The following is an 18223-nucleotide window of genomic DNA, read 5'->3' as shown; positions in this document are numbered from 1 at the left end:
CTCAGTGGGCCAGTCAGTCAGCCATGCCATAACACACACACACACACACACACACACACACACACACACACACACACACACACACACACACACACACACACACACACACACACACACACACACACACACACACACACACACACACCCACACACACACACACACACACACACACACACACACATACACACACACACACACACACACACACACATACACACACACACACACACACACACACACACACACACACACACACACACACACACCACACACACACACACACCACACACACACACACACACACACACACACACACCACACACACACTCTTTTCTTACTTACACATTTCCTTTGCCTCAGTCTACCTTTCTCATTCCATTCACTACTTTCAAACTATTACCTGATTCCCGTATCGAGGTTCAGGTGGACTTATGAACAGATTAAAAGGTTTTTCAATGCAGCTGCCAAGCCATGAATGCACATTTTATAGGGTAAAAGTCAAATGTTGTAAAAAACTCTCAATATGCATGTGTGCCGACCTTTGTTCTGTTAGATTCAGTTACCTTGAGGCAGTCTTTAGTATTTCAAGTCTACAAAAGGAACAAAGCTAAGAGTCGCTCTGAAAATGCAGTGTAAATATTGAATATATAATATCGGAATATGATGGAAAAACCACAGTAGCCAACTAATAATGTTCAACACTTCTCCCTTGAGATCATTTCTAAACTGTAGATAAAGCAAAACTCTAACACAACTTTTGAAACACGCTTGATATAGAATAATACATTATTGCAACTTGACAGGCTGTAATACACATGCAGACTAACTGTTTTACATTAAATTATATCATATTGTCAGGTTTTAAGCAACAAAATAAAGAAGAAAAGATTAGCGTGCAGTAGGTGCTAAAGTGTATGAACCAATATTTGATTTATATACATTTTTTTGAAAAATGGCAAAAACCCTATTGAGATTAAGTATTTGCATCTTTTAAGAAAAAGACAAACTTGAAGTATAAAATCATAATTAATAGTAAGGGCTTTATTGTGCTTTTTGGGGTTTTCCTTTTTCTACTGTGTGTTATAGGTGTTATTTTACATAAATGGTCAGAGGCTAAAATCCCATAGTTCCCTCCAGAGGGTTTCTCTCCCACACACTCCCCCCCTGCCTGAAACGCCTCCATTGGACTCCTTTGTTTACTTCCGTAACATAGTGACGTCACTATGCCAGCTAACCAATCAGAGCAGACTGGGCTCTGGTTTCAGACAGAGGGTGAAAAGAGGTGCTGCAGCACAGGCAGTATGAGAAAAATAAAGCATGTAAACAGTAGATGCAACAAAAAAAACATAATATGTCCTCTTTAATTTGGCTATCACCACATACAATACATAGCTATATCACAGCAGGGCATACAGACTTATATTGTACAGAAAACATTTATTTACAAGCTGCTGTAACTAAAGAACAGATGACACAGAGTGAGTGAGGGAGAGATAAATCATGCAATCAATTACATAGACCGTTGAGTTTGAACAGCGTTGTCCATCGTTAATCAGCTCCTGTGGTAATTACTGTATCCATCAGCTGGACTTGTAGACAGATCTTCAGTGCTGCTGGTGTGAGATCAGTTTGCTTTGTGATACTAACAAATACAACACTCGTTAGGGTCTTTTGTATTGTATTCCATTTTAATTTACCTTGAATTGACTGTAATGTTTCTTGTTAATCAGCCCCCTAATGTGGTTGGATCTCCCGCTGAAAGCTTAATGCAGTGAGTCAGCACCGTTGTTAATTTATTTCCCTTTATTCCTGCCTCCTTTCTTCTTCTCCTGTCAGTCTACTCTGCAGGTTTACCCTACCTGTCTGTCTCTGCGAATGAGTCATCAGACGCATTTCCATTCCCCCCCGAGAGTCAACAGCGGTGCAAAAGTACACACACAAACCAAATATACCCGACACAAAACAGATAGTTAGATCTCTGGTTTCAAATTGCTCTATTCCACAAAAACCCTGACTCATAGGAAACCCTTTCAGCCTGATATAGCGGTGATCAACAAATTACAGCGCCTCGCCACGCTTCCTCAATACATAATTCATACATAGTTTATTTGTGTACAGGGTTTAATTGTTGGTTTGCCTGCATCTGCTATTGTGGTGTAAATGTTTTGATTGTGGGTGACAGGATGATATACACACACACACACACATACACACACACACATACACACACACACACACACACACACACACACACACACACACACACACACACACACACACACACACACACACACACACACACACACACACACACACACACACACACACACACACACACACACACACTCCTAGACAAGTGGTGATGCGAGATAGCCCACCTGGCTGCCTCGGAACAAAGAGTGGATTGACAGTTTGTCAGTACTTTGTCCCAGTCCACTGAGTCGCCAAATGAAACATTAGGCTCTCTTGGGGGATTTCGAAGACACACAAGCGCAACACACACAGGCATATGGACACTTACATATACAGGAATGAGTCCTTAAACCCTGAAATTAGTCAGCATTTTTGCACTTCCAATGCCCTCATCTCGTCTGTGGTTAACACAAGCTCAAGAGATGTTCACATTTTGTGCCGTGACATAAGGTTTGGTTTTTGGACCTACCCCACTGGTTTGAGATCTTTATGTGTCGTCAATAAGGTGTTTGCTCACAAGTGTAGACTTAAGAGGTTGTCAAGGACATATAACAGCATCTCGCCAAATGCCAAACTCAACTACTTTATTTACTTTACGGTTAATCTAAGCAACTGTGGTTTTCTTATACACTGACGTTAGCAATTTACTTAGACCCTTTGCAATTTATCTGCAAAAATCATAAATGCAAAAATGTGTAAGTAGCATAAGCGTTTGTTTGCCACAGAGGTTAATCCAGAAAACCAATGGAGTAATCCTGTTGCATTTTGTCAAGGAAACCAGCACTTTGTTACATATTGATTTTTTAAGATTGGAGCTATCTGTGGGATATTACATTACATGTCACTTGTTAGACGCTTTTATCCAAAGCGACTTACATACTCAATACTGTGGGCAATCCCCACAGGAGCAATTTGGGGTGAAGTGTTTTGCCCAGGGACACAACGACATGCTGACTGCAGTGGGGTTTGAACCTGTGACCCCCTGATCCGAAAACCAACGCACAGCCCACTGCACCACACGCCTCGGATATAAGGGTTAAGGAAGATTGTTCAGTTAAACAAAAAACGGTCTTGTTTATAGCAATTAGACGAGCCACAAATTAAGTTAAAAAATGAAACTGGGAAACCTTGATGAGCAAGATGGTATTATTTAACATGTCATAACTAGTTTGAAGATTTTGGCCAGTAATGTGATCTGCCTTGTTCTTCCTTTTTTATAAAACAAGTGAAACAGTATTTAAAACATTTTACCTTTGCAGAAATAATGTAATGAATGACAAGCTTTGCAAAGGCTGACCCTAGATATAGGGATCCAATCTAAACACCAACTAGATCAGCGGGGTCATCCAAATATGTTTCATATTGTTTTCTTAACTCCGACACTAAACACGGTGCAAACATTGCCGGAGTGAACACTTTGGCCTGAAGTTCACAGATGGCTCCGTGGTATTTGCTCATCCTGCTGTGATGTTGTCACACAGTGTTTGGGACTGGGAGCAGCATATCCTTCTGTGTTCGTTTCGCCGTGGAACGAGACAAACACACACCCACACACACACACACACACACACACACACACACACACACACACACACACACACACACACACACACACACACACACTGAGAGTGAGATGCTGAGTGAAAAGTAGATCAGCTCCAGGCTAGTGTTAGTGAATGAATGAACCGTTATAGTACAGCTTTCTGGGGCAGAACGCACACAGCAGAGAAGACAGACCGTCTCTGCAATTCCAAGTTCCAATGCGCCTGTAGGACAATTATTTTATAGTTCTAGTCTGCTTTAAAATGTTGTTTAATATTATCCCATAACATACTGTAAAATGTCAATAAGAACCGACGCGGAGTCCCTTTTAGTCGCCACATGTGGGTACTTTATTGACTAATGAAATGGAGTTCTTATTAGTTAGCGGGTAACTTTTGTCAATAGCTATGCCTCACATAGAATAGATAAGTTAGATTCTCCACATTTCATTAATTGTATGGAAACCATAACCAACCAAGGACCAACGCAGAATTAATTCAAATGTACTTGTATGTTTTTGACCCCCTACCTCTGAAGCGGCCATAAAACCTGAATATTTTTTGCATTCTTTAATTAATTATATTTCTGAAGTGCGTAAGGCTCGGACGATCCATACAAATTGAAAAAAGTGTCATGAAAAATAACCTAATTTGTTAATAGTGTCTTGTTAAGTCTTTTGCTCACTGTGTGGCACTTTAACTGACATAACAATGTTTTCACCGCACCATATTGTTGGGTGTGCTTGTTTTCATTACCTTGCTGGCTACAAAATGATAATGTTCCTTCTTTCTTTAGGTCAGTTCTTAAACCTTTTTCCTTTTTGTTATGTCAAAAAGGTTTGTTGATGGGCATGTTTCTTTTAAGAGGATAAAGAAAAGTGTGTCCGTATGCTGGATGTCATTGTACCAGCGTTGTTAACCATCTCAGACGGGGATCAAATGGATGATTTGTAAATAATACGGTATTGCATAGTCTAATTATACTTGTTTAAATAAACAACTTGATCCTATTTTCCATCTTTTGAGCAAAAGGAGTTAAAGACCAGTCCCTTAGAGAGCGCTGGCTCAACTATACACCGGTTGTTTCAGTGATTGAGGCAAATAAATCCCGAGCTATTAAATGCAGTTTTACGGTATTGCACAACATGTCAACTGTATTTTCAGCATGTTGGAGTTCATCCAATCTTTGTTGAATGTGTACATTGTGTGTGTGTGTGTGTGTCTGTGTGTGTGTGTGCCCTGAAAAGCATCACACCCATAGGCCTCGGGTTGAGTTTGATCCACTGTGATGTGCCACCATCTCTCCGGGGCCGCAACTATTCTAAGCCCCGGCTGTGTTTTTTGTGTATGTTTTTGTGTGTGTGTGTTTCTGCTCTTTTTCTTTATGTTGATTTTTGTATCTCTTATAGTCACTGCTCCTGTCGTCTGTAATTGTATGTGTGGTGATGTTTTTTCCGGTCCTGAGGCCTGTACTACGAAGCCGGATTTTCTCTTAGCCGGCTGACTTCAGGGAAAACTCGGGCTTTCCGGTCCTACGACGCTGGTTCTCTTTTTAGCGGGCTAGATCTCCATGGTAACTTATGCTGAGCGGCAAACCTGCTCGGGAGCAGGTTAGGTGGCAGGCTAAGAGATCAACTCAGTGAAAGCACCGCCTGCTGACCAATCAGAGCTCCGTGTGCGGAGTTTAAAGCGATCAAGTCATATTACAGGATAGAGGAAATACAGAAAAACTGCCGTTGCAGGAAAGACGGTCGGCAAATATCAACTGACTGTGAACGTGAAAATTAATAGAATATCCCCTCCCATCTTCAGAGCAATCTGACTATTATAACATTAGCGTTAAGAAAGCTTACTTAAATATCTGCCACGACATAAGTAACCGGATCAGAGTAACATTAAGTACAGTCCGCGGCACTGTGAGTGCAGACGTCGATGTGTCCCATTATCATTCATATCATATCACATCATAATGTATCATATATTTCCTTATCTGAGTCAGCTTCTTGAGCCGTATCTGGCCGTGCAACACTCACAGTGTCACATACTGTATGCAGAAGTATTATTTTAAGCAACACATTAAGTTGACGAAACACTCGAGTCAAATTCTCCTAATTAAAGTCAGATCCACTCGTGCCTTGGACGGGGCAGTGATTTCATAAACCTGTTAATGTACGCATTCAAACGCTTTTTCTTTTACCAGCTGTATTCACCTTGCAGGTGCAGCTATGTGGCTTTTATCCTGGATAAAGTGTTTAAGTCATGGATGTTTAAAGTTTAACTTCTTCATATTTGACTAATATTAAAGTTCACTTTTCATTCAGGAAGTATGACGCTGCGCTGTCAGTACGCTTGTCCGTGTTTGAGATTGGTCGAATGCTCCAAATACCACCCCTTTCATGTGAACGCGCACCTAACTAGATAGGACACGGCTGGCTTGAGCGATCCACCTGATAACCAGCGTCGTAGTACAGTTTAGCCAGAGCGCGTATGTTTTGGATTGGGCCAACCGGCTAACTCAAACATATCCAGGTTAGGAAGATCCGGCTTCGTAGTACAGGCCTCAGGTGTTCTGAAGCATACTTGTATGTTTTCTGTTTTGAGTGTGTGTGGGTGTGTCAAATATTGAATGCCTGAAAGCTGAAAACAATTAGACTGCCCCTTTATTGATTCAAGTATAAATGTGTTCATTCTATCATAATAAAGCACCACTTATGTGTGTATGCGTTTTTTTGTTTGGGTGGGCGGGTACAATTACATGTGTGTGTCCGCCTTGATCTTGAACTTAAAGAAGAACGCTAACATCAGACAGATTTTTTGTAGGTATAGACCGAAAGATACGAGAAGTGATGAATGAAAACAACCCTTTTTTTGTTTTTTTACATGTTCACTCATTTTAGAGTGCTGCCAAAAGTCCTGTTTGGACCTTCAGGTAGAGTTTATTGTGTTGCTACTGATGTGCCGGTAACATTACTGTGTGCTGTTTTGATGGGTAATAGACCTGAAAAGCACTTTACCTCAATTCACCATTTCAGTAGTTGCACCTCTCGAGAAAAAGAATAGGAGATATGAGGAAACGGTTCAGAAAACATTAGTGTTGACGGACTCGTATGAAAGCCTTCTGTCAGCTGTTGAATTTGGTTCATTTTGGCCAAAACTTTACTAAAAGAGTATGAGTGGGGTGGATGTCCCTGTTTTCACTCAAGCTCCATTGTTCACCCTTAGTTATAAAGCTGAGAGACAACCTCCACTGTGCTGTTTAGTCATTTCTCAAAAGCTTTTCTTTCTTTACAATACTACAATAAGGAAGCAAGCATTCATTTAGAAAAGTGAACAATGTATGATGTTTTCTTTTCGGAAAACAATTATTTTTGTTGTTGCTGTTGTGCTTTCATCTCTGTAAAGGCCTCAACTGACCATAAATACACTAGTCAAACTTTATTTATTTTTAGAGTGGAAATGTTAACTAAAAGTGGAATTTTCCATGATTCTGTAAAGCAAACACTGATAAAAGGCAGTTTTTAGAGGATAAAAAACACAGAAATCAAGTATGTCAGATTTGTTTTGATGGTAATACTTAGTTTATTGATATTCCTTGCTTGTAAGCTTTTTATATTTAAATTTGGTTGATTATATTGGTCATTATTCGCTGTATACATTTCAGTTGTGGAAGTAGCATTACAATCGTATTTACTCAAGCAACAGAAACAAAACCACAATGTTAAACATCTTTGAAACAAGTAAATGTCCTCAATTTTTTAACTTTTATGGAAAGACACGACAGCTAAATATTGAATAATGATCAACATGACACTTTTGCCTGTTAATGACTTAGCCTACCTTAAGACATTCATTTGTTTGTATGCAATGCAAAGGAAATGTGCAACAACTAGCTCTAAAATGCAATTAATTGCGAAAGAAAAGTATTCAAAGTAAAATGTCTCGTTGAACTTTTCTCAAACCTCGATCTCTATTATTCTCTTTATACAATTATATGTTGATCAGTTTAACCCTTTCAATTAACCGAGTGATTACATAAGCGGTTGAATCTGTCTGATAAGTGAAGCCATCTGGTTTCCTAAGCTTCTTGTCTGCAGGCCTTCTTATCGCTGGTGTCCCACTTTCTAATTACAATATATAAATATCAAAAATAGAAGAAGTAAACACACACATCCGACAGCTCGCTCAGCCGTAACGTTAGATGTCCTATCTGCCTATTAACCCACGGGGTGCCCTAAACAAGGCTGTGTCATCTCCCATCATATTTATCAGAGCGCCTGCTACTGTATGTGCATAACAACATTATCTATGTTAATGTTGTGGCCGTGCATTGGTGTAGGAATTTGCCTGGAGCAAGGCGGGAAGAGAAACAGAGAGAGACACTGACACATTCTTAAAGAGAGGGAGGATTTCAAATAGAGAGAGAGAAAATAACCTTTGAAATAATTCTCTCTTCAATTTCCCCATGTTTGAAACACTGGGTTTATCCCAATGGCCCATTATGAAACTCAGAGACAAAAGCGTTCTAATCCTGGCTCTTCTGCACTGCCTTTGATGGCTGACTGCAAGTCAATGAGTGTGTTTTTGTGTGTGTTTGACTCCTATATAAGTGTGCTTGTGTGTGTGCACCAAGCTGCATACTGAGTAGTCCTACGGCGCTCAGTGGTGGGCATGTGTGTGTTTGTATCAGCGCAATCCTGGGTTTGTTTGTGCGTGCATGTGTTTATATTAGATTAGACTGAACTGGAATTATCTCCACAGGGATGTGAGGCTGTTGCTGCCTTAAGAATGAGATACATGAAAGAGAATTGGGTTGTACATAAGAGAAGAGCAAGCATGGCTTCTGTATGCAGCACAAACCTCTTATATCTGTAAGAAATGTTTTTATCAGAACAGGCAAATACGTGGAAACTGATGGAAGCGAAAGTATCAAAAGTAAAAGAGCATAGTCAAAGATATTTTAAAGGGGCTTCTTTATTATGCTTTCTTGGGGTTTTCCCTTTTCTGTAGTGTATTATATAGGTTTGTGTGCATTTAAATGGTCTGCAAAGGCTAAAATCCCAAAGCTCCCCCTGCATGAAACTCCTTGATTTCTGTCCCTTGTTTACTTCTGTGACATAGTGACATCACAACTTAACATGTGTGCTACTATTGGATAGCGCTCCCATATCAGACTGCGCTCTGGTTTCAGACAGAGGGTGAAAAGAGGTGCTGCAGTACAGAGAGTAAGAGAAAAATGAAAATGTTTTTGAACATTAAGCATCTAAACATGTCACAGTAGAGGCACAAATAATTTTTTTGCCAAAATAAGCCATAACTCTCAAAGTTGCTTTTGTTTTTGTCTTGAGTGTCTCACCTTGATATTCAGGAAGTATCATCTCCCACATTCTTCAGATTTATAGAAGACGACGTTAACTACACAACGAAAAAAGAGAAAGAAATATTCGGCTTCACTTTTAGTTGGTCCCTAGAAACCTTCACAGTCAAGGAAACAAGATATTTCATTGCTGTTGGCGACAGATAATCTACATCGATAAGCCCCACCCCCCTCTTCTCCCTCTCTCTGATCCCTTACCTCGACTTCACTCTCTCACATCACATCTTTCTCACGATAATCAACTGTGCTTCTTTCTTCACACACACTCTTACACACACGTGTAGGGTTAGTCAGCTTAGTGTGTGTGTGTGTGTGTGTGTGTGTGTGTGTGTGTGTGTGTGTGTGTGTGTGTGTGTGTGTGTGTGTGTGTGTGTGTGTGTGTGTGTGTGTGTGTGTGTGTGTGTGTGTGTGTGTGTGTGTGTGTGTGTGTGTGTGTGTGGTGCGTGTGTGCCTAAAGCATGCCTTAAGGCAAAAGCTGTGATAGACCTTTGTTACACGCTGAAACCAAAGCAGCTCGGGCAGTTAAAAGGAGCGACCTCTTACTGTTGTTATACACCTTCCTATGATAACGCATACGACCAGACTTGTACCTTAAATATTAGTGCAATACCAACTATGGCAAGCACTTACTATGTATTCAAAGGTTTTATTGTCATCTGCACATAAGCTACAGTGTAGAAATGGCAATGAAATTCTTCTGACCTGAGCTGTATGAAACCTATGATAAAATATGGGTGGGATATAATGTAAAACTGTGAAGGGCTTTTGGGAAATTGTATTTGTGTAAGATCGCTATACCAGAAATATGAAATAAACGTTCCTTTTATGTTTGTTTTAAATATATATGAAAACATATGAAGTGTTCCAAAGCTGTATTTTGAGTTATTGGCATATCAACAAATGTTGATTAGATTTTCAGTTTTTCTAACTTGTCGAACAGAACTGGTTTCAGTTTCCTTGGCTCTGTTATTTCCCTGAAAAGGCTTTATAACCCCGGTAAGAGCATTAGTGATGTTGGATGATAAGGCCTTGCTCCCAGTCAGCATTCCAGTTCATCCCAAAGGTGTTAGATGAGGGTTCAAATCAGGACAGGCCAGTCAAGTTCTTCAACACTCAACTACTATATAAGTGGAAAACCATATGGAGCAGGATTTGCATATGGCGATGTTGTCATGTTGAAACAGGGAAAGGCCCAAACACAGCTGTTGGTTTGGCCTAAAAAGACAAGACATTGAGTTAGCATTCTGTGGCAATGCAAGGGTCATATAGGTGGGCCAGTGTGAGATAAAATCCACCATAATGTATTTGGTGCATCCTCACTATTAAACCTCTACTTCTCTCAGTCCAGTACAAATCTGTGTATTCAATAAGTATTTATTTCTTCTTATTAGTTTTACTCTGCTCCAACCAGAAATCTCTCTCTCTCTCTTTCTGTCTATTTCTTTGGTGAGTATTTTAAATCAGGCATCCACTAGCGAGAAAATCTGCCTAGTAACAGGTTCATCTACATGCATGTACACACACACACACACACACACACACACACACACACACACACACACACACACACACACACACACACACACACACACACACACACACACACACACACAGACACACACCCGCTAATATATCTCTGCACATTTCACAACACTGTCTTTTCCTTGTGTCTCTTCAGGGAGTTTGGCTGGAGGGATCCAGAGCTTCCAGAGGTCATTCAGATGTTGCAGCATCAGTTCCCATCAGTCCAGTCCAACGCTGCTGCTTACCTCCAGCACCTCTGCTTTGGAGACAACAAGATCAAATCTGAGGTAATCATTTCTGTTTAATCTAAAACACATACAAAAACGAACGTCCCATTATTTTCTCTAACATGCAGATAGCAATGCAGATACTGCAGTGTTGGATTTTTCTGCTGAGGTTTTAGAAGCTGAACATAGTTTCTGGAAAGGTACAGGATGCTGCTGTTGAGTTTTTCAAAATGGGATTTTTCAGTACTTTGAGTACCACTGGCAAGATTCCAGGGGACAAGAGTTCTTGACAAAAAGTGAGTGGGTGAGTGCACGCTCGCCTGAAAATGTTTTTAATAGTCATGCTACAGACCAACGGAGAAGGAAACCTACCTTACCACAGTGCCTTTTGCCGCTAGGTCCACAATAGTCCCAATTATATCATAACAGAGAAAAATCCAGGAATGTAGAGAGTATATTTTACCAGAAATGTCAAAAATACACACATAAAATGTTTTGGTGATATTTAGACTAATTTGGCTAGGGAGTTCAAGAAGCCCATTTCTTTGAATGTCTTTGTTCATTCAGACTAACCAACAAAGCTTAAAGGGGCCCTATTCTGCTCATTTGCAGGTTCATATTTGTATGTTGAGCCTCTACTGTGACATATTTACATGCTTTAATGTTCAAATGTGCTTTATTTTTCTCATACTGCCTGGGCTGCAGCACCTCTTTTCACCCTCTGTCTGAAACCAGAGCCCAGTCTGCTCTGATTGGTTAGCTGGCCTGCTCTTTTGTGATTGGTCAACCGCTTAGAGATCTCCCACCCCTGAGCCTATCACCTACAAAGTGTTGGAGAGCTAGACAATAGAAGCGCGAGTGTAACTTGAAGTCATTACGTCACAGACCTTGGGACTTAAGCCTTTGCAGATAATTTACATTCACACAAATCTATATAACACACTACAGGAGAGGATCATAAAGCCCCCTTTAACACATTGTTAATGACCAAACATTGAGCAGGCAGGTTATAAGTATGGCTCATTTCAACTGGCTCTTTCATCAATAATGAAAGTTTCGACACGTCTTCATTGAGAGGAAACTCAGTCCCACGTGAGCAGCTGTCTGAGCGCCACCAAACGCACCATTACGCACACTTAACCAAACTCAGAGTGCAGCGCTGTTCCTTCAGTCTATCCTTCTGTCCTTTAGAGCTGTCATCACTCACAAAACTGTTCTGTCTGTCTCTTCAATGTCAACTCCATTCAGCTCAATTCCTCTTTATTAATCCCCATGGAGACGATGGATTTGAGGGCGAACAGAGTACTTCAAACAACAGTCGGCCAACAGGCAATAAAGATAGAGCAGACAGAGAGACGGATGAGACAGAAGACTGATGTTGAAAATGCCGTAGAAGAATAGTAGTATTAAAGAGCAGGGCTGGCAGAATGCAACCCACAGGCCAGATTGTTTTCGTCCTTGAGAGAGATGCCTGAATAATAATAGATGGGATGCAGAGGGATATGTGTGCGGCTCACTGCCTGTTCGGTCTCCTAGCACCTGATGCAGATGAAGTTGTAGAATTGCGTGCTTGATTTATTCTATTAGGCCGCGATCACACAGAGATGCATCGCAACAGGCACAAAAGCTTCAAAAAAGGCCTTAGAAGAGGGTGGTTCCTTGTGCATTTGGACTAATAATATAAAAAAGAATTACATATTTTGCGCCTTACATCATCAAGCTTATAAATAATGGTCTCCTTATCTGCAGCAAAACAGGAAAGGGTTTGTAAGAAACCCGCCTCTTCCTTGATTTGATTTGCTTCCTTGGCCATGTTTGACATTGTCGTTCGGTGGGATTTTGAGCCTTGGACTGCAAAGTTAATAATAATAATTTTAGAATATATATCTCTATCGGCGTGTCAGAAAACTCCATGCCAGGCATTTTTCACCATAGGATAACAATGATTTGTTCTCAATGTGTTTGTCTAGTAATGCGTTAAAAAAACGGGTCCTTCAACTGTGTCATTAAAGGTCACCTATTATACAAAATCCACTTTTCCATGTCTTTGATACATCAACATGTGTCCCCTCTGTGTAAAGAGATTCTGAAAGTTCCAGGAAAAAAGATTCTCTCTCTTTTTGTCCTGATCCATTTATATAAAAACCTGTCTGAAAATGAGCTGATCAGATTTTGGCCACTTTATGATGTCATAACGTTTTGTTGGCTTGTGTAACCATTAGCCAATCAGCTACCCCCCCCCCCACCTTATCACCTGAATCTCCTCCTAGAGCACCATTGTGTTCTTTTTAACCAAATATCTCTCAGAGGGGCGTGGGGAGTGGCTCCTTATTTTCATCTAAAGTAACAGACACAGAATCAGCTCTTTTGAAACAGGGCTGAAACAGAGGGGATTATGGGATGCTACAATGCATGATCTGTTTGGTATTTTGAGCCAAACACTTCAGAGACATGTTTGTATATATCTGAGACCAATAATATATTAATGAAAAACTGTATAATAGGGGACCTTTAAGGCAAGAGAAGACTGAACAAAAGTTACCTCGCATAATTCTGATTATTATATTAAAACTTTCCTTTTCACAGTTTTAATAAACATCTTTACGGCCCTTACTGTTTTCTTTTTTTCTGTGTTTTCCACACAAAATAAGCAATTATAAAACAATCCCTTGGACTATTGGACCTTGTGATGAGCATTTTTCGGATAGACAAAACTTCAATTAATCCAACATAATGATACATTTTTTTGTTTCCTTCTTAATCAAGGTACATCATTAATTATCCTACTTATTGTAATTAGTGTTTTGATTTACTTATAATTGCTTTGTTTTCAAAAATAAATTTCAACCAAGTTTGTTACATATTTATGCAATATCTAACATCATGTCTCTACACAATAATTTTCCAACTGGATTTTGTCATCCAAAGTGAATCATCTGTGATAAGCTTCATGCTGATGTACCTTTATATAGATCACAAGAGACACAATGGGTCTTGTTTTTAAAGCAAGCAGTCTGCCCTACATTCTCTCTTCGTCTAGACAGGGAGCGCAGGGAGGGCTGCAGATAGAGGGGTGATGGGACAGAAAGTGCAGCGGATGGCATTTTAATAAATCTTGCATCAGTGCCACAGCGCACTTTGTTTACAAGTGGTGACAAACGAGAAATTCATATTAACAGAAAATAATTTCTTACAATCAAAAGTGTGAAATTATTTTCTCAAGTGGACAGTAACAAGCCCTGTTGTCTTCTGATATTATTTAAACACCAACATGTGTTGTTCAATTGTAGGGGAAATTGGAACAAATGCACTAATACCGTCCTCCCTTCTCCATCCTCAGATCCGGCGACAGGGTGGGATCCAGCTGCTGGTGGACCTGCTGGACCACCGGATGACGGACGTGCACCGCAGCGCCTGTGGAGCCCTGAGGAACCTGGTGTACGGCAAGGCCAACGACGACAACAAGATCGCCCTGAAGAACTGCGGAGGCATACCGGCTCTGGTCCGACTGCTGCGGAAGACCACAGATGTGGAGATCAGAGAGCTGCTCACAGGTAAAAACTGTTCACGTAAAGTTACTGAATGTGCACCAGGGATTGAGCTATTTCCAAACCTTTCTTTAACACTACCCTGCAGCTTGTGATGCTAAAAGTCTGTCCGTGTAATCCAGGGGTGCCCACACTTTTTCAGCTTGGGAGCTACTTTTAAAATGACCAAGCCCAAAAGATCTACCTACAGGGCCGCCCCTGCCCAATCTGTGTCGCGAGCGCGGGGGGTGCTAGTGGACTAAACGGCGGATAAACTGTGGCGCGCTTAAACTAATTGCGCCGCATAAGCGCATAATAGTGCACCGCATTTGCGCTTCAGATGAGGAGGTGAGGGCCCCTCATAACTGCATGAACCCGTTTGGCACAATACAACTCAGACTGGCTTACCTGTACGTCAATCAAGTGGCAAATGCCATAGTAAGGATAGATGTAGGCTAACTTTAAAGGTCCCATGTCATGCTTTTCCGGTTATTACCCGTCCCCTTGTGTGTTATGAAGGTTTTTATGCATGTAAACGGTGTGCAGAGTCAAAACCCTCAAAGTACACCCTGTAGCGAGTAAAACTCTAACACAGAAAATACCTCCCCCAAAACGCCTCGTTGGAGATACGTCATTGTCCATTTGATTCTTCCGGGACGGGGTGACGTAACCCCGTACCCGGAACGAAATGGACCAATCCGTGGAGCCGTTACGTTACGTCTGCGGAGCCGTTACGTTAAGCCCCCGCTGATTGGTCCAAATTGACCAATCCACGGACTTCCTCACACACACATCTGTGTGCAGGGAGCAGGCAGCTCAGCTGATTTCTCCTCCCTGGCTGCAGGCTGATAACAGACAGTTGGGATCGCGGCGAAATTCTCTCTGCAGACCCATTCTCACAGCGTTTATCAACCTTTTTCGTACTCAATATCAAGCCACACTTATTGTTTTTACTTCGGCTGTGAGTTTGTGTGTGCTCAGGATGAGTTTGGCTGTGTTTCGCTGTGTATGCTAAACAAGGGAACAAAACCTCCACGGCGCAATTCACAACGTCCCGACCAATCAGAGCACACTGTGCTCACAGGGAGGGTGGGGGCTGGAGCTATTGGAGCTACAACGAGCCGTTAAAGGCAGAGAGTGAAATTCAGTGAATACACGTAGTTTACAGAGATGCTGTATGAGAAACCAATGTGAGTTTGGAAAATTGCACAATATAAATCTATTTTAGTATACCTCAACAATGGAATTATGATCAGTGGAAATGGCCATGACATGGGACCTTTCAATGCCATGCAATCTACCCACACTACCTTTGCGATCGACCGGTCAAAGTGCAAAATCTGTAAATGAAAACCCCCATATACTCCTTCATATTGAGTATTACAGTTTGAATCGTTTTGCAAATCTTTTTGGCATATTGTATTGTATAGTATTTTCAAACAATTTAACTACTTTTGGCAAAACAAATGAAAGATGTGGTTATATATAACAAAGACTCATTAGTGCAAGAGCTGTAAAACAGCACATTTCTAAAATACCTATAATTATAACTTTTATTGGCAAGAACTACAGTATATCAATAGATAAGTATGTCACAATCTTAAGAGGAAAATCAAATTGTGTATTTATACAATTGTGACACTGATAATTGTGGAAGAAAATACAGACAGCTTTGTTATTTAGCATTATAGACTTTGTAATGGGCTTCTAAGTACTTTATCAAAGAAGATTGCATAAAATAGAGTTGAATTAATAACATTACTGTATGCAGTTACGTGTTCATAATTAATTCATAGTGAGAAATCATCTTAAGCTCTATATTCCTGTAAAGTATTTATCTATAAATGACATGAAAACTCTCAATCATAATGCAAATATTCATAGTTGCACATACTATATATTAACCACTCACACACAGTACACATCCATATGTTGCCTCTTATGTACACTCAGATAGGGAACATTCACTAAATATCCAGTTATACAACATACAAAACACCCAGCTACACTTGAGCACAAATGCAGAAATTAGTGTGTGAATTGTTTACAAACTGAGATTCTTCGTAAAGGCTGCACTGCATTCTCTTTCTCTAAACACAAATATCATCCACATTAAAGTGTATTCAGGATTGATTCATTTGTGGTTCCAAACCCTTCGAGGTCTTAGTTGTAAACTCACCCCCAAATGGATTATAGGATTACCAACAGTGCCTCCACTAGTGTTTTTTTTAATAGCTTTTACTTTATATTTCCTGGCATTCCCCTTTCTAATTGGCATTCACACTGACGGCCACAGTAAAAGGACTTTACCTCTGGAGAGGGATGGTGAGGCGACAGAACTAAAAGAGGAATACCACTCCATTTTCAAACTGATATACATTCAAAATCCGAAGGAGGGTTTCCTCCATTCCTGGAGCCAAATGAGAAAAAATGAATTTCTGTAATCATCACCCAAGCTCATGAAACATCTCTGCTGTAGGCCTGTCAGGAACATGGTATTTCAGGACATGTCAGAGAGCAAGGTATTAGTTATTCTGCTTGGTTGAACAGTTTAATCACTGTGTTTTAGGGTGGAATTAGGAAAACTGACGCCTTGAGCCACTACCAATTATATTTATGATTAAGCATTTCAACAGATTACAACCATTTAGACCAACTCTGTAAAATTCTAGCTGAGTTGGTGCCGACAGTCGGTACATAAAATCATTTTCAACAATTTAAATCATGAAAGTGAAGGTTTTACCATAAAAACTGTGAAAGTCTTCATCAACAGATGGAGTTTATTAAGATGGATCGATGACATGCATGCTCAGTAGCTGCTTTTCATCTTCGAGTTGCAAGTTCTAAAAGTCATAAAAGTGAAATTAAATTAAATGATAACAGCTACTGACTAACCATATTAACGATCCATCCAAACAAACAGGAAAGGATACATTTGTGAGTATTACTGAGTGAGAGTTTATTTTGTAATCACATTTTTTGGGCTTCGGTGCAGAGCATCGGATCATTAGAGAGGATCTTGTCTATTATTCAAGTTCATTAAAGCTGCATTGCAGTGCCGCACCTTCCATTTACAGAACCTTTAGTCCTCGCACGACCAATTCTACATATATCAACAGTCGTTTCTGTTCCAATGATGTGAACACCTGCCAGTTGCAAAGATGGGAATCTTTCATATCGTTACCTTCCATCCTACTGTAAATGATGCTACATTGTCACATTTATATGTTTTAACCTTTGCTACGTTTATTCAGAGCATCAACACTTTTAGAATATCTCGTTGTTGTCCCTTACAAACGACCCCTTTTTTGTCTGCAACTTCCAGGATTGAGTTTTAGTATATTAACATATAGGCAGGAAAAGAGATTTTTTGTAAGCCATAGCGCAGAAACCAATGTTAGCTTCCTGATTGGGTGTTATAAGTCATAACTGGTCCTTCCCTGACTCCTCACGCACCTATCATGTGACCTTTTTCCAGAAAATAAAACTGCCCTGACTACTAGTGGTTAAGTCAACATGGATAATGGATTTTGGGTGTTTCTGCCCTTGTTGTTTATGCTAGCAGCTGCAGTTAAATCTGCATTTTTTAACCCTACTCCTGTCTAAACGTGAAGGAGGCGAGCTGTTATTCGAGCATTTTGCGACAATTCCTGTGTCAAGCGTCCTTATCAACCCTACATGGAGAGACGGTTTTAAGTGAGGCTGTTTTACTAATGAAGATGCTGTTGCTGTGGTTTTTGTAGTATTTTAAGGGACTAAGCAACCAACCTCGGAATAGACAATATGCTTCCTGTTTGCACTAGCACATGCATGCCTTTTTAAGGGATCTAAGTATG

At 40.4% G+C, this 18223-nt stretch overlaps 1 protein-coding gene across 1 annotated transcript in view; it reads left to right on the top strand.

Annotated features, from left to right (window-relative positions):
• ctnnd2b (catenin (cadherin-associated protein), delta 2b) overlaps window positions 1-18223 on the top strand; it is a 167659-nt gene that overhangs the window by 110940 nt on the left and 38496 nt on the right. The window contains exons 13-14 of the mRNA XM_034138140.1: window positions 10788-10920; window positions 14201-14414. Of these exons, the coding sequence (XP_033994031.1) occupies window positions 10788-10920; window positions 14201-14414 (347 nt within the window). The remainder of the gene's footprint in view (window positions 1-10787; window positions 10921-14200; window positions 14415-18223) is intronic.

The sequence above is a fragment of the Trematomus bernacchii genome, unplaced genomic scaffold, assembly GCF_902827165.1.
Source record: "Trematomus bernacchii unplaced genomic scaffold, fTreBer1.1, whole genome shotgun sequence".
NCBI lineage: Eukaryota > Metazoa > Chordata > Actinopteri > Perciformes > Nototheniidae > Trematomus > Trematomus bernacchii.
The sequence above is the reverse complement of the archived record's forward strand: the minus strand, read 5'-3'. Positions and strand labels throughout refer to the sequence as shown.